The sequence below is a fragment of the Trachurus japonicus genome, unplaced genomic scaffold, assembly GCF_045865225.1.
Source record: "Trachurus japonicus isolate A0001 unplaced genomic scaffold, Traja_1.0 AP030749.1".
NCBI lineage: Eukaryota > Metazoa > Chordata > Actinopteri > Carangiformes > Carangidae > Trachurus > Trachurus japonicus.
In genome coordinates this window covers 755793-779550 of record NW_028220882.1, presented here as the reverse complement: position 1 = coordinate 779550, position 23758 = coordinate 755793, and the positions used below count along the sequence as shown (strand labels likewise).

Sequence of the window (23758 nt, the reverse complement as noted above, 5' to 3'; positions counted from 1 at the left end):
GTAGCTTGTTTTTAGACACTTTTTACTTCTTTCAAGCAGATTTTCACTTGAAATAAGTAGAAAAATCTGATAGTGGAGCAAGTTTTTCTTTCTTATTACAAGCACAAAAAACTTGCTTTCACTGGCAGATTTTTCTACTTATTTCAAGTGAAAATGTGTTTGAAACAAGTGAAAATTATTTAAAAACAAGTTCATTTTTAGGTGATGAGTCTTATTCTAAGCAGAAAGAGTTTAGTTTTGACTAGAAATGAGACATTTTGACAAGAAATAAGACAAATATTCTTGGAAAGACTTTGAGTTTTTGCAGTGTACACACGTTGTTGATGTTGTTGTTGTTGTTGTAGAGCGTTGCGTCACGTCTGTTCTCCTCCTCAGGATCGTCACCATGGAGTTCTACGGGAAGAACGACCTGTCGCTGGGCGTCTTCCTGGAGAGATACTGCTTCAGGTGGGTCCAGATGTTACAGCTGCAACTTACTGTATAGATATATATATATTTTTTTATAATTCAACGAATCATGTCAAGCACAACTGTATAGATTTATATTTTTATATTTAAATGAATCATGGTAAAGCAGAAGTAAGCGATCCGGTCGTTTTGGCTAATGCTGCGTTCCAGGCAGGCTTTTGAAATCGTAAATTACAGCTTCAGGTCACAACTTACGACTTTGTAGCGTTCCAGGCAACCCACTCGTGTTTCTCCGACCTGTTTTACCTGTGAAAGTCACTATAACGGCCACTCGTAACTTCTGACCCGTGAACTCGTACCAGATCGAACTGGTACGACTTAACAGGTCGGAAAAACACGAGTTACAGGTTGTCATTGGATAAAGGTTGTAGGATACGAGAAAAGTTTTCTCCTGGGCTCAGAGCAGAGCAGAGTGACTGACAGACCCGTGTTTCAGACCAAACACTCTATGTAAGTGATTGCTGTCGGAAGATACAACTATTTAAGACTTATATTAACACAAATATATCACTTGCTTCTGCTTTAATTCCAGCTATATAGATTATATATAGAATCATGTCCAACCCTGTAACTATGTAAATGTACTTTTCCTGTTATCTACTGGTCCTCCGTCTTCTTGGACTTTTTATGTTAATTGTTGTATTGTTTTGGGGACTACGGGTCTAATTTAGCTCATGTGCTAAATCCGGTGTATTTACTGTGGGTACTCTAGCACTCACTCACCAAATAAACAAATAAAGTAAAGTAAAGCTGTGATGACATTATGACTCTCAGTCAGCTGCTCAGCCGTCTTCATCAGTGTGTATCTCTGTGTGTGTGTGTGTGTGTGTGCGTGCGTGTGTGTGTGTGCAGGCCGTCCTACCAGTGTCCCAGCATGTACTGTGAGACTCCCATGGTGCACCACATCCGGCGCTTCGTGCACGGCAGCGGCTGCGTCCAGATCGTGCTGAAGGAGCTGGACTCTCCGGTGCCGGGATACCAGCACACCATCCTCAACTACTCCTGGTGCCGCATCTGCAAACAGGTCGGACAACAACACTGATGATGATGATGATGATGATGCACTGCAAAAACTCAAACTCTTACCAAGAACATCTGTCTTAGGGCGCATTCACACTGTCCTCCTTTGGTCCGCTTTAAACGGACCAGAGTTCGTTTGCTCGGATAGTCCGGTTCGTTTGGGCAGGTGTGAAAGCTCATACGAACTCTGGTGCGGATCAAACAAACGAACTCTGGTCCGCTTGAAAACGGGGGTCTCGGTCCGTTTGCAAGTGAACCCTGGTTCGGTTCGTATGCAGTGTGAAAGCTCAGCGGACTAAACACCATAGGCGGCCTTACCTATGTTTCAACCGTTATCATACACACACACAGGCCTTCATCCACCACACACACAAACAGCTCTGTCCACCGTGCGGTCACACACTCGACCCCTGATCCGCTCTACAACCACTGATGCGCGTGTCATGCCACACCGCGACTGTAGCCTACTAATCGCTCCTATTTAACAATAGGCAGGAAATATCAATAACAACGTAGGCTATTACCTTAGAAAACGGCCCGCAAACTATCAATAGACCCTCGTTTTCCTTCTCCCAGTATTATTCCTTTTCTCTTAGTGTTTCTAATGTCCTTGTGTTTTTCCTGCTTTCCTCCTGACGTGCGCCCAGTTGCGTAACCTGATGATTGACGTCTGTCAATCACTTTCCTCCTCTTTTCTTTTTTTCCTCGGGTTAAAATGCCTCCAAACAGACGATCTATGAGTACGTCCTAACTTAACAGAGAAATAAAACACAGCGAGAGCACAGCTAAAATGTGATATTATTGGCAGCTTATTTACAGATTTTACTAATGGAGGAGACAGCTGTCTGTCTGCTGCTCCAGCACCGCAGCACCGACAGGATCAGCACCTGTACGTCTGTCTGTCCGCATGTCTCGTCCTTTCCTTGTCCGTGGTCGTGGTGCTGAAATAACGCGGAGCACTTTGCTCTCATTACTTTTGTTGCCAATTTAAATTCAGAATATTGTTAAAGCCTGTAGTTTGTCTGAAAATGTACATAATGATTTTGCTTTTTGATGAAAACCAACTTCAGTCCTCGTTTTTTCTGCGAAGTCTGGTTTCTTGCCCTGATAGTGATTTTAACACTCAATGTGTTGTGCGTACCTGGGATGCATGGATAGTGCGTTTACTGCGTCCTTTCAGGGTTTAAAGCATCAGCGACACATGGGCACATGGCTGGAAAATCATTTGATGTTTAACAGGGCAGGGCCTCATATGAAATATTGAAACGGGCCCCCAGCTGTCTAAGGCCGCCACTGCTAAACACATACGTAATGCATAGGTTATTTTATTGTTAGGTTACATATCTTGTCCGCCGTCTGTGTAGCAACAACGCCAACAACTCGACATCTCTCATCAGTCTCCGTCTTTTCCTCTGGTACCGTTTCTCCGTCCTCAGTGCAGTAGTAAGAGCGAAATGCGCTCTGCTTCGCTGCCTTACATGGTGGTCGTACAGCACGGCTTGCTGAGCCAAGTGCAGTTGGTACATAAAAAAAAGAAACAACATCCCCCAAACAGCCAACTTCACATGCTGCTCCATGTTTACTGTTACCCAGCAGGTCTGTCAGTCGCGAGCGGAGTGACGTCGACTTTTGACGCTCAGAATGTTTGGTGCGCTTGGGGCGCAAGTTTGGTGCGGTTCAGAAGTTGCAGTGTGAACGCGGAACCGAACCAAGTGATAATGCAACAAAACTGTTGCAACTTTCAGCCCCCCAAGCGAACTCGAGTCCACTTGGTTAGGTGTGAAAGCAACCTAATTTCTAGTCAAAACTAATCTCATTCTACTTAAAATAAGACTCATCACATTAAAAAGCAGCTTGTTTTTAGACACTTTTCACTTATTTCAAGTCTATTTTCACTTGAAATAAGTAGAAAAATCTTATTACAAGCACAAAAAGATTTGCTTTCACTGGCAGATTTTTCTACTTATTTCAAGTAAAAATTAGTTTGAAACAAGTGAAAATGATCTAAAAATAAGATTATTTCTAGGTGATGAGTCTTTAAGTGGAAAGAGGTTAGTATTGAGTAGAAATGAGACATTTTGACAAGAAATAAGACAAATATTCTTGGAAAGATTTGGGGTTTTTGCAGTGTGATGCTCCTGCTTCTTCTTCTCGTATTCGAAACCGTATACTATACTGCTAGTTAGGGGTGGGAGAAAAAATCGATTCACATAAATATCGCAATATCTTTTTTGACGATTTTTAAATCGATTTTTTTTTTACAAAATATTGTGCAATGTGCATTTGTTCGCCTTTTTTACATACAGAGAGTCCAGGTTTTGAAAAGGGTTTAAGTTCACTTTATAATGGAGTATGTTCATTTATAGGCTCCTACAGTATTTGTGTGCAGATAAATGTTAAAAATGCTAAAGACTAAAAATCGAGAGAATCGGCAATATCGTAGAATCACAATTTAAATCCAATTGCCATCCAAAAAAATCGTAGAAGAATCGAATCGGAAGAAAAGCATATCGTCCTGATTTGGCCAAAATGCAGTATGTGAAAAATTCCCGGATGTCGTACTGATTCGGGAAATATCTCCAGTATCTGACCAGTCTACATTGTGTACTGTATCCCACAATGCAATGCTCCCCTGACGTCTAACCGTAACCAAAGACGGTAGTGTAGCCGTGTACCGTAACTATAGTTTAATAAAATAAAACTTAATGCAGACTGATGTGTTCATTGTAAAACAGGTGATTTCTGTCCGTACAGACAGATCCCCGAGGCAGCGCTGCTCTTCTGTCCAATACATACAGGAAGCTTCACTTTACATTTAAACAAACTAATGCTACTGATACAGCTGTTAGATTTCATCACTGAGACCAACATTTATCTCCTAAAAATAATTTAACCAGCCGGTGGTAAACCTCTAAAAACCTGCGGGTAAGTTAATTAGTGATGGTTTTCTCCCCCGGGATGACGACGGAGGTTGGCCGGCCGAGCAGCTCTGCAGACCGGCTGCTGTCTCTGTGATGTCACTTCTCTGAAAAACATCGGAGCAAACTTCTAAACATCCGTCGTTTGGATAAACTGGCCGTAGATTTGGGATCTAAACAGTTACTTTCTCACGTGAAAAAATATTAAAACTTAATAAAGTTACATAATAACAGCGCTAGAGCGGGAAATAAAACAGCTTTTAGCCAGTTTTACAGCTACCGCTACCGGTTGCCGTGAATTGCATTCTGGGAAACTTGTATACTACATACTGCGGTGTGAACAGTGTTGGTCTGCTGAAGTAGCAGACTGAATCCTACATTCAGTATACAGTATACAGTACATACTAACGCAGTATGTAGTAGGCAGTACGGTACACTGCAACGACTCAAACTCTTTCCTAGAATATTTGTCTTATTTCTGGTCAAAACAAATCTCATTCTACTTAAAATAAGACTCATCACATTAAAAAGTAGCTTGTTTTTAGACACTTTTTACTTCTTTAAAGCAGATTTTCACTTGAAATAAGTAGAAAAATCTGATAGTGGAGCAAGTTTTTCTTTCTTATTACAAGCACAAAAAAAAACTTGCTTTCACTGGCGGATTTTTCTACTTATTTCAAGTGAAAATTAGTTTGAAACAAGTGAAAATGATCTAAAAACAAGTTCATTTTTAGGTGATGAGTCTTATTTTAAGTGGAAAGAGATTAGTTTAGACTAGAAATGAGACATTTTGACAAGAAATAAGACAAATATTCTAGGAAAGATGTAGAGTTTTTGCAGTGCAGGATGTGGTTTCGAAGACAGCCCTTCTCTTTTTCTTCTTCTTCTTTCTGCTCTTCTACACCTCTGTCTGTCGTCTAAACTCCGTTAACTCTCCCTCGTCTCCCTCGTTGCCTAGGTGACGCCGGTCGTGCCTCTGTCCAACGACTCCTGGTCCATGTCCTTCGCCAAATACCTGGAGCTGCGTTTCTACGGCCACCAGTACACGAGGCGGGCCAACGCCGAGCCCTGCGGCCACTCCATGCACAAAGACTACCACCAGTACTTCTCCTACAACCAGATGGTGGCGTCCTTCAGGTCGGTCCACGGCTCACATACATTCACTGTTGCTCATTTGGGATTTATTCTTCTTTTTTATTCACATCAAAGTGTCAGTAAAACAAGACAAACAGAGAAAATATTGAATTAGGGATGTCACGATTATACATTTTCTTTTTTTCTTTTTTTTTTGCAATTTTAGTGATTTATTTGTACAATAGGAATTGCACCGTACAAATTCCCAAGCTCAGATGTAAAGGCAAGAACATAAGAGCATCTATTCTGCCTGACCTGAACATCCCTCAAAACCTCAATGTGAGCTTAGACTGAAACATTTATGCCCAGAAAAAAGTAAATAAAGCATCTACCTGCTGAACAAATAAACATTTTCAGGGCTAGAAGACACCCTTCCCAACTAAGTGCCAAAGCATACTGAAAATACTGAAATAAAAATAAAAAATGATTATAGATTTTCTTGGTACGACTATTGTCAGAGAAATAATCACGGTATTACGATTATCACGATTATTATAGCATCGATTAATTTCACAACACTCTGAATGTGTAAAATCAAATATAGTCTAAAAAATTGCAATGCTAATTATTTAAACAAACATTAATATAATAAAGGACCAGTTATATTCCCCAGGGGAAGTGTTTGAATTATTCAAGTCATTAATTGTCATCTATACCAATTGTTTAAGTTTATTTTAATCGTTTTTTTTTTGTTTTTATTTTAGTTACAAATGACATGCAAACTTTTAAATTCCTACCAATTCAGTGTTACATCAGGTAAATGGACCAGTATCGGTGCATTTACCTTCACTTTGGTGCCACATCTGTCGAGATGGTTCTGACATAATCATTTTTGGAAAGTGACGGTATTTAGGAATCTTTGCGATAAATTAATTGTGAAAACAAGTAATGGTGACATCCCTATATTGAATATAGAAATGAGAATAAAATCAGAATGACTCCACATCAACAGAAGGATCATAAATATATATAAATATAAATCTGTTTCCCTCTCAGCTACACGTCGGTGCGGCTGCTGGAGATCTGTCTTCCTCGTCCCAAGATCTTCATCAGGAACCTGGGACCGTCCAAAACCAACCTGCAGCAGGACGTGAAGGACTTCTCTCTGAAGTGAGACACAATACAATAACATACAATACAATACAATACAATACAATACAATAACATACAATACAGTACAATACAATACAACACAATACAATACAATACAATACAATACAATAGAACTTTATTTATCCCTAAGAGCAATTCAGTTTTGCAGCCACCATTATTACCACATATAATATTCATTCATTCAACACATTCATTAATTAGTTAAAAGTCAAGCCCCAAAACAGAAACAGCATAAATGATCATAATATACTAAAAATGAATAAAAAAAAGTTTAATGAGTAAGTATTTAGTAGTTTTTAGAGTAGTATTCAGAGTCCTCCGTGGCTTCTCTGAGTTACAGCGGGGGACCATGCAGCAGTATTTGTCCATATAACGGTTGAGAACGGAGCTCACTTTTCTTCATCCAAAAAGACACACCAAAAAACATCCAAATACCTCCATGCTGCTCGTCTGTAATGTCCCTCTTGTATTGAAGCCCCGACATGAGAAATAGTTCAAAATCGTGCAAGATTTGCACTGACACAGGCAGAGCAGTGAACTGAGACACTGGGAGCTTCCGCTACAAACAAGCTTAAAATATAGACTTATTTAATTTTTTTCGGAACAATTTCTCATGTCGGGGCTTCAATACAAGACGGACATTACAGACGAGCAGCATGGAGGTATGTGGATGTTTTTTGGTGTGTCTTTTTGTTACGAAGACAGTTGGTATCCATTTGCAACCGCAAACCGAACTATTCCTTTAAGGGAGCAGTCATCAAGAAAAACATGCCATCATAGAAAAAGAAAACTAATTCAGAAAGGTGATTGGTTTTCTTGTCCAGGTTTAAAAACCTAATGGCACAGGGGAAAAAAGACTTGGACAGGTGGTTTGTTCTGTTCCACCTGACCTGACCTGACCTCTGACCTCTGTCCTCTGTGGTTGCCCAGGGTGACGCAGGTTTACCTGGCCATCGACGACCGGCTGACGTCGCTGAAGACCGACACCTTCAGTAAGACCAGAGAGGAGAAGATGGAGGACCTGTTCGCTCAGAAGGACGTAGGTTCTCCTGCTCCTCCTCCGCTCTGACGCTGCCTTAGACCTGGACTACACCTATATGAATATGTTTTTAAGCGGATATTTTCGTCTTCGTTTAAAAAAAAAAAAATGTCCACACCACAGAAATATCTCTGTCCATACGAAGAGGCAAAACTGAAAACGATCTCCTCTGAAGCCTGAAATGCCACGCCGCCCGGCCGATAGGTGGCGATTAGCAACATGTAAAATACCACAGCAGAAGAACGTTATGAGCGCAGTCAAATGCATAGACATATACTGTATGTCTATGGTTAAATGGTCCAGAAGAAGCAGTCTGTACTGTCATGCATGCACGCTTTTCTCTCTCTCTCTCTCTCTCTCTCTCTCTGTGTGTGTGTGTAAACGACAATAATGGAGAAGCAGTGCTATGTGGACATTAATGAACGGCAAAAAATCTATTTGTGGTGGATGTAATTCATCAAGAATAAATGAATGAATTGGAAACACAGCTAAAAGTGCAAAGCACAGACAGCCCGGTACATGTGGACTAGTGATGCGCGGGCCGGGTTTTTTTCCAACCCGCGGGTCCCGCATCTATGAAGTATTTTGACCCGCCCCAGCCCGCCCCGCACTACCGCATCTATTTTCACAACCCGCCCCGACCCGCCCCGCTGCTATTAAACGTCAGACAGCGGCCTTTTTTACTTTGAAAGGGCAGACAGAGGTGCTGTGTTGCCGGTAGCTTGTCAGTGTGGACTGTGGAGCTCATGAGGAGCGGGAGAGTCACAGTGCAGCGTGCAGCAGCCGCGGTGGCCGCCGCCTCTCGTCCTCCCCAGTCCCTGCTCTCAGTGAAACCAGCCCCGCTCTGCTGATGCGCCCAGCCGCCGTCTCATCTGGTTCCCTCACACCTCCGCCGGCTTTCCCGTCAACATCAGCGCGGCCCTGATAACACACTCTGAACTTCATCGTCAGTTTTTTTAATGACCCGCACCGCAAATAAAGTAAAGATTTCTTGACCCGCACCGCCCCGCCCGGCGGGCTGACCCGCGGGTCCTGCGGGCTACGGGTCAGCCCGCGCATCACTAATGTGGACCATTGTTGTTGACAACCGCATGTGTGAACGGCTTGTCGCTAGGTGCTTGACGTCATCGTATCAACACCAGCTCCGTTTAACATCGCTACACGGATCCACTCAATCGGATATTTTTTTATTTTTTTATTTTATTATTTATATCTCCGTTTATGTGGGTGAAATCGCCGTGTTGGTGTGGTTAAGAGGCCCAATTGGACAGAAAAATGTACGTTTAGATATATATCGTATTGTGTAGTCCAGGCCTTACTGCACAGACGGGGTTAGACACTCAGCATGTGTGTGTGTGTGTCTGTCTGTGTGTGTGTGTGTGTGTGTGTGTGTGTGTGTGTGTGTGTGTGTGTGTGTGTGTGTGTGTGTCTCTCTCTCTGTGTGTGTAGATGGAGGAGGCGGAGCTGCGTAGCTGGGTGGAGAAGCTGACTGCGCGGCTGCAGGCCTGCGGCGTGGACTCTCCCCAGCAGCTGCAGCTGGTTCTGGAGTCTCTGGTGATGAAGAAACAGGGTCTGTGTGAGATGCTGCAGTTCTGGAACGCCAGGTGAGGAACCACGTCACATGACACATGATGTCACACACCTGACCAGGAAGTCACAGTCGAGTCTCATATCTGTTCACTGCAAAAATTCAAAATCTTACCAAGAATATTAGTCTCATTTCTAGTCAAAACAATCTCATTCTACTTAAAATAAGACTCATCACATTTAAAAAGTAGCTTGTTTTTAGACACTTTTTACTTCTTTCAAGCAGATTTTCACTTGAAATAAGTAGAAAAATCTGATAGTGGATCAAGTTTTTCTTTCTTATTACAAGCACTAAAAACTTCCTTTCACTGGCAGATTTTTCTACTTATTTCAATTGAAAATTTGTTTGAAACAAGTGAAAATGATCTAAAAACAAGTTAATTTTTAGGCGATGAGTCTTATTTTAAGTGGAAAGAGATTAGTTTTGACTAAAATTGAGACATTTTGACAAGAAATAAGACAAATATTCTTGTAAAGATGTAGAGTTTTTGCAGTGTTAAGGTCAACGCCTATCAAACATGCCTCTTCATCCATATGTTTATTAACAGGACACAAGATCTGCCTATTACTTTTCATCATTGCTTTATTCCGACTACAGATAATATTCATTTCTATCAGACAAGGCTATTGCAGGCTAACGCAGCACTAGCACGTCACATGACACATGATGTCACACACCTGACCAGGAAGTCACAGTAACCCATGGTAACCTGCCCCCCCCCCCCCCTCAGGCTGCAGGACCTGTTCCAGCAGGAGAAAGGCAGGAAGCGTCTGTCTGTTCCCCCGAGTCCAGGACGACACCGACAGACCACCGAGGAAACCAAGGTCAGTGACCTCTGACCCCTGACCCCTCGATTACCTTTGACCTCTGACCCCCAGGGCTCCACACTGACCTCTGACCCCTCACTGACCTTTGACCTCTGACTCACCTGTATGTGTTGTTTTAATCCTGTTGTTAATATGATTAATCCGACAGAGCGGTCTGGAGTCGTCCCCCCGCAACCCGTCACCCGTCGTACAGAACGGAGAGAAAGGTGAGTCACCGGACTGTAGGTAATCTGATTACTGTAGGTAATCTGATTACAGTTAATATGACTGTTGTAATCTGACTGTAGGTAATATGATTATAGTTAATCTGACTGTAGGTAATATGGTTATAGATAATCTGACTGTAGGTAATCTGATTACTGTAGGTAATCTGATTACAGTTAATATGACTGTTGTAATCTGACTGTAGGTAATATGATTATAGTTAATCTGACTGTAGGTAATCTGGTTATAGATAATCTGACTGTAGGTAATCTGGTTATAGATAATCTGACTGTAGGTAATCTGATTACTGTAGGTAATCTGATTACAGTTAATATGACTGTTGTAATCTGACTGTAGGTAATATGATTATAGTTAATCTGACTGTAGGTAATATGGTTATAGATAATCTGACTGTAGGTAATCTGATTACTGTAGGTAATCTGATTACAGTTAATATGACTGTTGTAATCTGACTGTAGGTAATATGATTATAGTTAATCTGACTGTAGGTAATCTGGTTATAGATAATCTGACTGTAGGTAATCTGGTTATAGATAATCTGACTGTAGGTAATCTGATTACTGTAGGTAATCTGATTACAGTTAATATGACTGTTGTAATCTGACTGTAGGTAATATGATTATAGTTAATCTGACTGTAGGTAATCTGGTTATAGATAATCTGACTGTAGGTAATCTGGTTATAGATAATCTGACTGTAGGTAATCTGATTACTGTAGGTAATCTGATTACAGTTAATATGACTGTTGTAATCTGACTGTAGGTAATATGATTATAGTTAATCTGACTGTAGGTAATATGGTTATAGATAATCTGACTGTAGGTAATCTGATTACTGTAGGTAATCTGATTACAGTTAATATGACTGTTGTAATCTGACTGTAGGTAATATGATTATAGTTAATCTGACTGTAGGTAATCTGGTTATAGATAATCTGACTGTAGGTAATCTGGTTATAGATAATCTGACTGTAGGTAATCTGATTACTGTAGGTAATCTGATTACAGTTAATATGACTGTTGTAATCTGACTGTAGGTAATATGATTATAGTTAATCTGACTGTAGGTAATATGGTTATAGATAATCTGACTGTAGGTAATCTGATTACTGTAGGTAATCTGATTACAGTTAATATGACTGTTGTAATCTGACTGTAGGTAATATGATTATAGTTAATCTGACTGTAGGTAATCTGGTTATAGATAATCTGACTGTAGGTAATCTGGTTATAGATAATCTGACTGTAGGTAATCTGGTTATAGATAATCTGACTGTAGGTAATCTGGTTATAGATAATCTGATTACTGTAGGTAATCTGATTACAGTTAATATGACTGTTGTAATCTGACTGTAGGTAATCTGGTTATAGTTAATCTGACTGTAGGTAATATGATTATAGTTAATCTGACTGTAGGTAATCTGACTGTTGGTAATCTGATTATAGTTAATCTGACTGTAGGTAATCTGATTACTGTAGGTAATCTGGTTTTAGGTAATCTAATTGTTGTTAATCTGACAGTAGGTAATCTGTTTATAGGTAATCTGACTGTAGGTAATCTGATTACAGTTAATCTGACTGTAGGTAATCTGATTATAGTTAATCTGACTGTAGGTAATCTGATTACTGTAGGTAATCTAATTGTTGTTAATCTGACTGTAGGTAATCTGTTTATAGGTAATGTGACTGTAGGTAATCTGATTATAGATAATCTGACTGTAGGTAATCTGATTATAGTTAATCTGATTGTAGGTAATCTGATTACTGTAGGTAATCTGGTTTTAGGTAATCTGACTGTAGGTAATCTGATTATAGATAATATGGTTATAGATAATCTGACTGTAGGTAATCTGACTGTAAGTAATCTGACTGTAGGTAATCTGGTTATAGTTAATCTGACTGTAGGTAATATGATTATAGATAATCTGACTGTAGGTAATCTGTTTATAGGTAATCTGACTGTAGGTAATCTGATTATAGATAATCTGATTGTAGGTAATCTGATTACTGTAGGTAATCTGGTTTTAGGTAATCTGACTGTAAGTAATCTGGTTACAGATACAGGTCTGGTTTTAGATAATCTAATTATAGTTAATCTGACTAAGGAAGTATGTTGTTAATCTAACTGTAGGTAACCTGATAATTCATTTGACTGTCAATAATCTGATTATAGATAATCTGACTTTAGATAATCTAATTATAGTTTATCCAGCGTCTGATTGTTGTTAATCTGATTGTAGATCACTTGACTCTAGTAAACCCTACTGCAGTAAATCTGATATCAGATAAACTATTGTTAATCTGACTATAGATAATCTGATTACAGATAATTTGAATATAGATAATTATAAATTATCTGATTAAAGTCAATCTGACTGTAAATGAACAGATAATTTAATATAGATAATCTGACTGTAGATAATCTGACTATTGTTAATCTGGTTATAGATATTCTATACTGTAGATAATCTGACTATGTGTAATGTTATTATGGTCTGTTCTCTGACAGAGGACCGTCACCTCAGCGCGATGCCGTCGGCCTCCTCGTCCTCGCTGCTGCTGCCGTCGCCGGGGGAACCAGGAGCTGAGCCGGTCACACCGGTCCCCTCCTTCACCGAGCAGGACTCAGTCAGCCTCCCCGAGGGTACACAACCACACACACACACACACACACACACACAGAGAGACACACACACACACACACAGAGAGAGACACACACACACAGAGAGACACACACACACAGAGAGACACACACACACACACACACACACAGAGACACACACAGAGAGACACACACACACACACACAGGGTGCGATTTGCCGGGGGGGGATGGTAGGGATGTCCCCCCGCTCTGGTCAGTAATATCCTACTCTAGATCAGGTCTACATCATTTGAACCGTGAGCCTCTCATCCCCCCTCCAGCAGCGCACAGCGTCTCCCAGACCGTCATGCAGCCCAGGCTACTGTCAAAAAAGAAAAAAAAAAGGCGAGTCTGGAGATGCCGGTTGCACTGGGTCGGGTCTGTCTCCAGGTTTGAGCAAATAAAAGCCGGTCTGAAGCCGGGTCTGTTTCTATCCACCACTTTATTTTCCCATGATCCATTGCGTCACACCACAACGGAAGTCGGTTTTCAACCCCGTAGTAGCATTCTAGCGAGCGGCTAACTGGTAGCGTTAGCCACCGGTGTAGGCACCAAATGTGGGGGCTCCGGGCTGCCAAAACCGCCCTGACTAATATGATGTTTGTTAAGGCTATAAAACAAATTACCGAACAAACACCACCACTTCTGTGTGCACACCTCTGCAACTAGTCATGGCTATCGTAGCCGTTAGCTTAGCTGCTGCTGACAGCTAACAGCAGCAGCTAAGCTAACAGCAGGACGTCAGCTGTTAAAACCCTCCCGTTGTCGGACACAACATGAAACTACTCCAGTTAGCTCAGTCATGTTGTTACAAAGATATCCGCTGGAAAAAATATTTTTTTCATGGGCTGTTTAGTGTTTATTGAGTTATTTAAGACACTGCTAACGGCTAACGGTTAGCCCAGCTAACGTTAATCTAAAATGTAATGAATGGAGTGTCATGGCGACACCCAGCGTCGTTCTCCGGAAAGTGGTGGATAGGCCTACGTATATGTTTGGGTGCAACAAAGTCACTGTTAACAAAATCAACATCTAATCTGTCCCTTCAAAATAAAGTTAGTGACGTGTCTGTTTGGAGCAGCTGCTGACAGATGTGCAGCTGCAGTGACAGTTTCCTCATCAGCCACCATCCCATCCTTCCTCGGGACAAAGTCTCTTGGACATATATTAGCTATATTCTGTGTTTTTCTTCTCTCTAACCGTCTCATTTCAGTTTTTGTCGGTTGGCAATCATCTGCTGCACCCGCTGTTTCTCTCTGGCGCTCACTCACTCACTCACTCACTCACTCACTCACTCACTCACTCACTCACTCACTCACTCACTCACTCTCGATGCGCATATAAATGTTATAAACAAAATAAAAAGGAAAAAAACACAGATGCGCAAATTGAAATGACCTGTAGTTTATTCAATGACCACAGCTGATCACAGATCACACCCCCCAAACTATCCCCCCTCTGTTTTTTTCACAAATCGCACCCTGCACACACACACACACACACACACACACACCTGCCTGCCTACCTGTGCTGTATGAAGACGTGTGTGTGTGTCTGTGTGTGTGTGTCTCTCTGTGTGTGTGTAGACGTGTTTGACGGACACCTGCTGGGCTCCACCGACAGCCAGGTGAAGGAGAAGTCGACCATGAAGGCCATCCTCGCCAACTTCCTGCCCGGCAACAGCTACAACCCCATCCCCGTCCCGTTGTGAGTCCATGACAACACACACAACACACACACTACACACACACACACACACACTCCCCAACCTTAGGGGTTGCACAGACTAGTCGACTAATAGACTAGTCCCTAATTGATTTAAAGGGACAACGAGGAGTTTCTCCAGCGGCAGAACGAAAAATTCCGCGACAATAAAAAAGTCTCATATTAATGTGGATGAATCTACGCACTGCAAAAACTCTACATCTTTCCAAGAATATTTGTCTTATTTCTTGTCAAAATGTCTCATTTCTAGTCAAAACTAATCTCTTTTCACTTTAAATAAGACTCATCACCTAAAAATCAACTTGTTTTTAGATCATTTTCACTTGTTTCAAACTAATTTTCACTTGAAATAAGTAGAAAAATCTGCCAGTGAAAGCAGGTTTTTTTGTGTTTGTAAAAAGAAAGAAAAACTTGCTCCACTGTTAGATTTTTCTACTTATTTCAAGTGAAAATTTGCTTAAAAAAGTAAAAAGTGTCTAAAAACAAGCTACTTTTTAATGTGATATTTTTTATTTTAAGTATAATTAGATTTATTTTGACTAGAAATTATATTTTGACTAGAAATAAGACAAATATTCTTGGTAAGATTTTGAATTTTTGCAGTGCGTCACCACTTGTTAATGGTCCATTTTAGATAAATATCAGGTTTTGTCTCTATGGTTATTTTGTTATTATTAGTGGTGGTGGAAATGCTGGGCGAGCCGACCAGCGTTTCTTTACTTTCGGTTTCACGGCGAGTCATGAGAACTCCATTCCAAAACTCCTCGTTGTCCCTTTAAATTGTCTTCTACTGCTGAATTCACGGCCTTGGTGAACTTGGTTATTAAAGTTATTCTAGGTCAGAGTGTCCAAAGTGAGGACGTAGTGGCAGTAGTGGTGCAATGGATCAGTGTTGATCCGTGATCGCTCCGCGGATCGCTGATGGAAAAAAAACAAGTAGCATGTAACACTTGTGCACCACAGCAGCTGAATAAGCCGGCAATTAAAAAAAAAAGAAAGAAACTCAGTTCATATTAACAACCAACCAGGATCGAAAAACAAAAACTGTGAGTGAGCAGGACTGTGACGGTGACGAGGCCTGTGTGTCGTTTTCCTCCCTAAGTGTTTAACAGACTGTAGCTACAGTATTTTATTTTGCACTTATATAGGAGTGTATGTTACAAAAGAACAAACTGATTTACAGCTTGTTGTTTATAAAGCTGCTGTTCTGTACTAGTTTCTGTCAGTCAGTGAATACAGATTCTTGCAGGGCATTTCCCTCCTCCTGTGATTTTAGTTATGATGGGAAAAATATGAATGATGTTATCAGCGACTACACTGCAAAAACTCAAAATCTTTCCAAGAATATTTGTCTTATTTCTTGTCAAAATGTCTCATTTCTAGTCTAAACTAATCTCTTTCCACTTTAAATGAGACTCATCACCTAAAAATGAACTTGTTTTTAGATCATTTTCACTTGTTTCAAACTAATTTTCACTTGAAATAAGTAGAAAAATCTGCCAGTGAAAGTAAGTTTTTTGTGTTTGTAATAAGAAAGAAAAACTTGCGCCACTGTCAGATATTTCTACTTATTTCAAGTGAAAATCTGCTTGAAAGAAGTAAAAAGTGTCTAAAAACAAGCTACTTTTAATGTGATGAGTCTGATTTTAAGTAGAATGAGATTAGTTTTGACTAGAAATGAGACAAATATTCTTGGTAAGAGTTTGAGTTTTTGCAGTGTAGTCGACTTTAAACAATGTGAAGTCATGCAACCCCCCCCTCCCCCCCCCCCTCCCCCAGCGTGCCGACAGTGAGTGATGTGCCGTGTCTCCACAGCGACCCAGACAAACACTACCTGATGTACGAACACGAGCGGGTTCCCATCGCCGTGTGTGAGAAGGAGCCCAGCTCCATCATCGCCTTCGCCCTCAGGTCTCACACCGTCTTCCTCTCTCTGTCCTCTCGTCAGTTTGTTTGTTAGGTATCGTGATGTTTTAATGGGTGTTTGTTAGGGTTGCAAAATTCCGGGAATTTTCAAAGTTGGAAACTTTCCATGGGAATTAACGGGAATATATGGGAATTAATGGGAATATATGGGAATAAACGGGAATAAATCTGAAATTTACAAAATTGATTGGTGAGGGTGAGTAAAATTTTACTCAACATTCATGTTTTTGTGGTTCAGTAAAATAATTGATTGTTCATACAAGAATTAAAACTTCATAAAGTTCTACTCACAAATAAATCTGTTGAAATGTTTTTTAATTGTATTATTTTGCATGGATGTCTGCGTATGACAAAACAAAATATTTACATTTATGTTTGGATATGATACAGTTTGTCTAAATTAATTACCCCCAATTTCCAGTTAATTCCCATAAATTCCCAATAATTCCCATACATTTTCATAATTCCCATAAATTCCTATAATTCCCATGGAAAGTTTACAATTTGGAATATTTCCAAAATTCCCCAGCTTAATTTACCATGGAAAGTTTCTGGAAATTTTCCGGAAATTTACTGGAAATTTTCCACACCTTTGCAACCCTAGTGTTTGTAAATATCCTCTTGTTGTTGTTGTTGTTGCTCTTTCCTGTTATCTACTGGTCCTCCGTCTTCTTGGACTTTTTATGTTAATAGTTGTATTGTTTTGGGGACAACGGATGTAGTTCAGCACATGTGATAAATCCGGTGTATTTACTGTGGGTATTCTAGTACTCACTGTTCATTCATATGCACTGTCCCGACTAAATAAACAAATAAAGTAAAGTAAAGTTTACTTGTTTACCTGCAGCTGTAAAGAATATAAAACGGCTCTGGACGATTTGTCCAAGACGTCGAACACAGGAGGAGAAGAGACTCCTCAGGCCGCCAGGTAACACACACACACACACACACACTGCTCGTCTTAATGATGATGATTGTGTTGTTGTTGTTGTTGATGATGATGATGATTATTATGGTCTGTCTCCCCAGCGGAGCGGAGAGTCGGGTGAAGAGCAGCCCGGCTCGGCCCAGTGAGTCTCTGTCGTCACAGCAGAGCCGCAGCAGCCTGGACACAGACCCACTGAGTGAGACACACACACACACACACACACACACACACACACACACACACACCTCCCTCTTCTCTCTGACCCGTCTCTCTCTCTCTCTCTCTCTCTCTCTCTCTTCAGACTCTGAGCTGACGGACAAACAGAGGAAACAGACGTTGAACCCTCACGTCGAGCTGCGTGAGTTCTTCCTTAACAAACTTTAATCTGACTGAAACTGTCGATCTGAGGACGTAAACAACAACTGGTAACACTTTACTGTAATAAGTATTCATCAGATTGACATAACAGCTGTCATAACCATCAATGAATACTTCTGACAGCTGTGGTTAAGTGTCATTCGGTAAGTTATGTCACTTTTAATGCAAAGTTGACATTATTTGAGATGTTTTTGTTCTGACAACTTGACATAAAGACAATTTAAACTGTCATAGCAGACCTAATGGACAAACTTTACAAATTATGTCAAGTTGTCAGAACAAGGACATCTGAAAAAATGTCAACTTTGCATCAAAAGTGACATAACTTACCGAATGACACTTAACCACAGCTGTCATAAGTATTCATTGATGGTTATGACAGTTTTATGTCAATCTTATGAACAGAACAGAAGTAGAAACAACATAAAAGTCACAGTGACACAAATTAAACAGAAACAAAATCAGGGTATCCGCGGGGTCTTGAAAAGTATTAAAAGGTGATAAATCAATTTTGGGAAAATTACAACCCTTAAAAAGTATTAAAAAGTCTTTTCACAACTTTATAAAGTCTTAAATTTTGAAGGTATTTTTTTTTGGAATTAGCTGAATTAGCTAGAGTCCTATAAAAAACATTGTGAAAGTGTGTGAATTTATTAGTTTTATTAAAAAACAAAGATGAACCGGTGCATAGAAAACTAGGCTATTGTGGGTGCGTTCGTAAATTGTTTGTAAATTGATAAACTTTGCCTTTGATTTATTATCCTAACCTATTTTGAGTTCTGTTGTATCATAGTGGTCTATAGTCTTTATCATAAACTAAAACTGTTGAGTTAAAAGTGTCACTGATGTAAATGGTTACAGCTTGAAGTAGAGGTGAGGTGTTGAAAAATATTGAGAAGGTCTTGAAAAAGGTGTTAAAATTAACTTCATGAATCCTGTATAAACCCTGAAAATAAAATAAAATGAGTCAAAAACAAGACCAGTTGTATCTGAAGCTGAGTTTGATCAAACAGAACTTTATCTCCTCATCTTTTCTAATTAAACATTTCTAATAGTTTCAAATGAAAAAAACCCACTCTCTGTATCTATTATATGTAAAATACTGTTGATGGCTTGTAAAAAATAAATAAATAAAAAAGCTATAACGACGTGTTGGTATAAAACAGAGTCTGAAAGAACCAGTGGATGGACAGAGAGAAGGAATGTGTTTAATTTCTCAGATCTAGAACGACTGCTTTCATCAGAACAACAGAGGACGCTACACGTTAACAGTTAGAGACACGGGACGTTAAATAAAATAATATTATCAACAGAGGAGCCTCAATGTTGTTTTTTGTTTCTTTTCCTTGACAGCTTGTTGTCCGCTTGTTTCCCCTTAAATTTAAAATACTAAATAAAAAGTATAAAACACAAAGGAATAGGCTGCAGCAGTTAAAACGAAAGTTCCTCGTCCCAGCCTGTCGCCCACTCCGTCCGTGGCCGACGTCTTTTAAAACAGTGTTTCCCAACCTTGGGGTCGGGACCCCACGTGGGGTCGCCTGAAATTCAAATGAGGTCGCCTGAAATGTCTAGTAGCCTAATTGATGAATAAAAAAAAATCTGCCCAAGAAAGGTTAGGAACCACTGTTTAAAAAGACACTTGGTTTTTTTGGGATGTACTTGATCTTTCAGCACTCACAATGGGCCGATATAAATGAAAAACTTTATATAACTTGTTGTGCTTTTTTGATGAGCAACGGCAACTGGAATATTCAAAAACTGTCAGAATAGTCAATAAACATTTACTTTCTTTGAAGATTAAGTTAACAAAATATTTTATTTAAAAACTTTATGACCACTTTCGGTATTCGGTATTATTCGGTTATTCGGTCAAGCGTTTTGATTTTATTCGGTATTCGGCTTCGGCCAAAAAATGCCATTTGGTGCACCCCTACAAAGGAACGAACCTCTGTGACCTTCTCCCTCCTCGTCACCTCTGCAGAGTTCTCTGACGCCAACGCTAAGTTCTACTGCCGGGTCTACTACGCCGAGGAGTTCCACCAGATGAGGGAGGAGATCATGGAGAGCAGCGAGGACGACTTCGTCCGCTCGCTGTCCCACTGCGTCAACTGGCAGGCCAGAGGGGGGAAGTCTGGAGCCGTCTTCTACGCCACGGAAGGTCAGACACCTCTGAGGCTCATAGTTTACTCTGTTAAAGGGATTGTTCAACATTTTTGTCAAATTGTCCCATCACCATAATCCCTATAGTCATAGCAGTAGGTTCGTTACCTTTAATTGTCGGTGCAAGCTGTTTTTAGAACGGCGGAGCAGAGCCGTGAGCTGCTCAGAGCTACGCTACGGAGGCTCATTATGGGATTTCTTGGTTCCCCTCATCAAACTCATCAAATACACAATCCAACAACTCCACAACGCTCTGGTGGACAAGTTGTGAGCTGCACATTCACCACGCTATGAGATAATAACACAACGTTACCACACAGAGTTGTTGTAGAGGGAAATACATGCAAAACCACTGATGCACGTTGCCTTCAGGGACAGTTTTTCATCAACAGTCTCTGTATTTCCCTCTAAAACAACTCTGTCTGGTAACGTTGTGTTATTATCTCATAGCGTGGTGAATGTGCAGCTCACAACTTGTCCACCAGAGCGTTGTGGAGTTGTTGGATTGTGTATTTGATGAGTTTGATGAGGGAAACCAAGAAATCCCATAATGAGCCTCCGTAGCGTAGCTCTGAGCAGCTCACGGCTCTGCTCCGTCGTTCTAAAAACAGCTTGCACCAACAATTAAAGCAGAAGTAAGTGATATATTTGTGTTAATCTAAGTCTTAAATAGTTATATCTTCCGACAGCAATCACTTACATAGAGTGTTTGGTCTGAAACACGGGTCTGTCAGTCACTCTGCTCTGCTCTGAGCCCAGGAGAAAACATTTCTCGTATCCTACAGTTTTTATCCAATGAGGAGAGAGAACGGCATGCAGGGCTGTGTGTGCAGCCAAGGAACGCCGTGAATGTGGTGACGTAGGGACGAGGACTGTTATGGTGCGTTCAAGGCAACCCGTAACTCGTGTTTTTCCGACCTGTGAAGTCGTACCGGTTCGATCTGGTACGAGTTCACGGGTCAGAAGTTACGAGTGGCCGTTATAAGATTATACTTTAATTATCAGATCACTTCTGAAATTTGTCTTGCGTCCCATGACGTCCACAGTTTCACATAAATAATACAAATGAATAGTGAATAGTGACTTTCACCGGTAAAACAGGTCGGAAAAACACGAGTGGGTTGCCTGAAACGCTACAAAGTCGTAAGTCGTGACTTGAAGCTGTAATTTACGGTTTCAACAGCCTGCCTGGAACGCAGCATTAGCCAAAACCACCGGATCGCTTACTTCTGCTTTAATGATAACGAACCTACTGCTATGACTATAGGGATTATGGTAATGGGCCAATCTGACAAAATGTTGAACTATCCCTTTAATTTGGAGATGTTGTGACTCATCATGTGGCTCCTCCCCCCCGACTCCTCCCCCTCTGACTCCTCCTCCCCCTGTGCAGACGACAGGTTCATCCTGAAGCAGATGCCCAGACTGGAGGTCCAGTCCTTCCTGGACTTTGCTCCTCACTACTTCACCTACATCACCGGAGCCGTGCAGCAGAAGGTCAGTCACCTGATGACCTCACATCACCATGACGATGACGTCACGCAGCGTTCCCACACGACCTGGAATATGGTTTATCAATTTCAGAGTCATGCAAAACACATAGAGAATGAGGAAAAAGAAGTCAAAGCTCCTGGAAAATGATTTATCACATGGTGACGTCAGCTTCCAGAGCTTTGACTGTTTCAGACCCCACTAAGGATTTATTTTCCAAAGAAAACTACAGTAGAGACTTTGAGTTGTTGAGTGTTTCCAGTGTTGGAGCTGTTGTCTCCTCTGCTGAGTGACAGATGGAGAAGCAGCAGGGTATCCGCGGGGTCTTGAAAAGTATTAAAAGGTGATGAATCAATTGTGGGAAAATGAAGACTCTTAAAAAGTATTAAAAAGTCTTATCAGGACTTTATAAAGTCTTACATTTTGAAGGTATTTTTTTCTGAATTAGCTGTCAGTTGTTAGTTTGAGTCCTAAAAAACATTGTTTTTTAATAAAATGAATAAATTCACACACTTTCACAAAGATGAACTGGTACATAGAAAACTAGGCTATTATGAGTGCGTTCGTAAATTGTCTCTGAGAGCGCCCCCAGCCTATTTTGAATTCTGTTGTATCATAGTGGTCTATAGTCTTTATCACAAACTAAAACTGTTGCGTTAAAAGTGTCACTGATGTAAATGGTTACAGCTTGAAGTGGTGGTGAGGTGTTGAAAAATATTGAGAAGGTCTTGAAAAAGTCTTAAAAAGGTTTTAAAATGAACTTCAAGATTCCTGAAGCAGCAGAGAGCTGTAGTGGCCCTGGGTTAAAAACAAAAACAAAAAACCTTGTTGTATGATAAAGTTGTCATAATTTAAAAGAGATTATGTCATAGATAAGTTAAAGAGCCACAGACCGCACATCTTTAAATCAGACTTCTGAGGCTGAGAGAGGAAGAAACATGGAAACAAACTTGTTAAATGTACAAAATAAGGTTCAACTGTGGAGAACAAAACTTCTCCACAGCATGAATGGGACAGAGGATGTGTTACAGTGTTTGGTGTGTTAACATGTAGCAGCTGGAAAATGATTTCAAGGACAGAGTGTGAATATTGAGTCATGGCTGAGACGCTGCACTGCAAAAACTCTAAATCTTTCCAAGAATATTTGTCTCATTTCTGGTCAAAACTAATCTCTTTCCACTTAAAATAAGACTCATCACCTAAAAATGAACTTGTTTTTAAATCATTTTCACTTGTTTCAAACTAATTTTCACTTGAAATAAGTAGAAAAATCTGCCAGTGAAAGCAAGTTTTTTGTACTTGTAATAAGAAAGAAAAACTTGCTCCACTATCAGATTTTTCTACTTATTTCAAGTGAAAATCAGCTTGAAAGAAGTAAAAAGTGTCTAAAAACAAGCTGCTTTTTATGTGATGAGTCTTATTTTAAGTAGAATGAGATTTGTTTTGACTAGAAATGAGACAAATATTCTTGGTAAGATTTTGAGTTTTTGCAGTGTGTGTCTGACATCACTGATGGATTTGAACCTTGGATTGGTTTATTAGTTCCTATCAGGTTTCCAATAATCAATAATCACTAATCAGATTGATATGTGTTACCTCCCACAGCGTCCCACGGCGCTGGCTAAGATCCTGGGAGTTTACCGCATCGGATACAAGAACTCCCAGAACAACACGGAGAAGAAGCTGGACCTGCTGGTGATGGAGAACCTGTTCTACGGCCGCAAGATGGCTCAGGTGAGACCATGACCTCATAGTGACCTCATCGTGACCTCATAGTGACCTCATCGTGACCTCATAGTGACCTCATCTGACACCGGGATTTTTTTATTTATTTTTTTTAAGCTGAGACACTACAGGTGAATAGGGTAAAACATTTTAACTAACACATGTCACCATGAAACTTCCCAAGTTTATCACTCACATTAAGACAAATATTTTTTGTATTACAAGTTTTGTCAAGTTTCATGTTTGAATATGTAAATGAAGCAATATCTAATTAAATATGCGCTAATTTGCATATTTTTCCAGAACAGAAAACTGAACAAGGAAAGGATGAAGCCACTTTCAAATCTTCTGGCGTGTAAAAGACACAGATCTATTATTATTCCTTCACTTTTGTTGTATTTGTGATCTTTTGGGTTAAGACCTTAGAGAATAAAGTCCAGAATTCTTTTTG

At 40.3% G+C, this 23758-nt stretch overlaps 1 protein-coding gene across 3 annotated transcripts in view; it reads left to right on the top strand.

The window, feature by feature from the left end:
• Window positions 1–23758, top strand: part of pikfyve (phosphoinositide kinase, FYVE finger containing) — an 81479-nt gene that overhangs the window by 53512 nt on the left and 4209 nt on the right. For all 3 annotated transcript variants that reach the window (XM_085772654.1, XM_085772652.1, XM_085772653.1), the window contains 17 exons: window positions 376–447; window positions 1321–1492; window positions 5365–5543; window positions 6537–6650; window positions 7584–7692; window positions 9142–9296; window positions 10011–10104; window positions 10256–10313; window positions 12841–12975; window positions 14561–14681; window positions 16515–16610; window positions 17473–17553; window positions 17655–17749; window positions 17855–17911; window positions 19913–20089; window positions 21485–21588; window positions 23188–23316. In XM_085772654.1, the coding sequence (XP_085628780.1) occupies window positions 376–447; window positions 1321–1492; window positions 5365–5543; window positions 6537–6650; window positions 7584–7692; window positions 9142–9296; window positions 10011–10104; window positions 10256–10313; window positions 12841–12975; window positions 14561–14681; window positions 16515–16610; window positions 17473–17553; window positions 17655–17749; window positions 17855–17911; window positions 19913–20089; window positions 21485–21588; window positions 23188–23316 (1948 nt within the window). The remainder of the gene's footprint in view (window positions 1–375; window positions 448–1320; window positions 1493–5364; window positions 5544–6536; window positions 6651–7583; window positions 7693–9141; window positions 9297–10010; window positions 10105–10255; window positions 10314–12840; window positions 12976–14560; window positions 14682–16514; window positions 16611–17472; window positions 17554–17654; window positions 17750–17854; window positions 17912–19912; window positions 20090–21484; window positions 21589–23187; window positions 23317–23758) is intronic.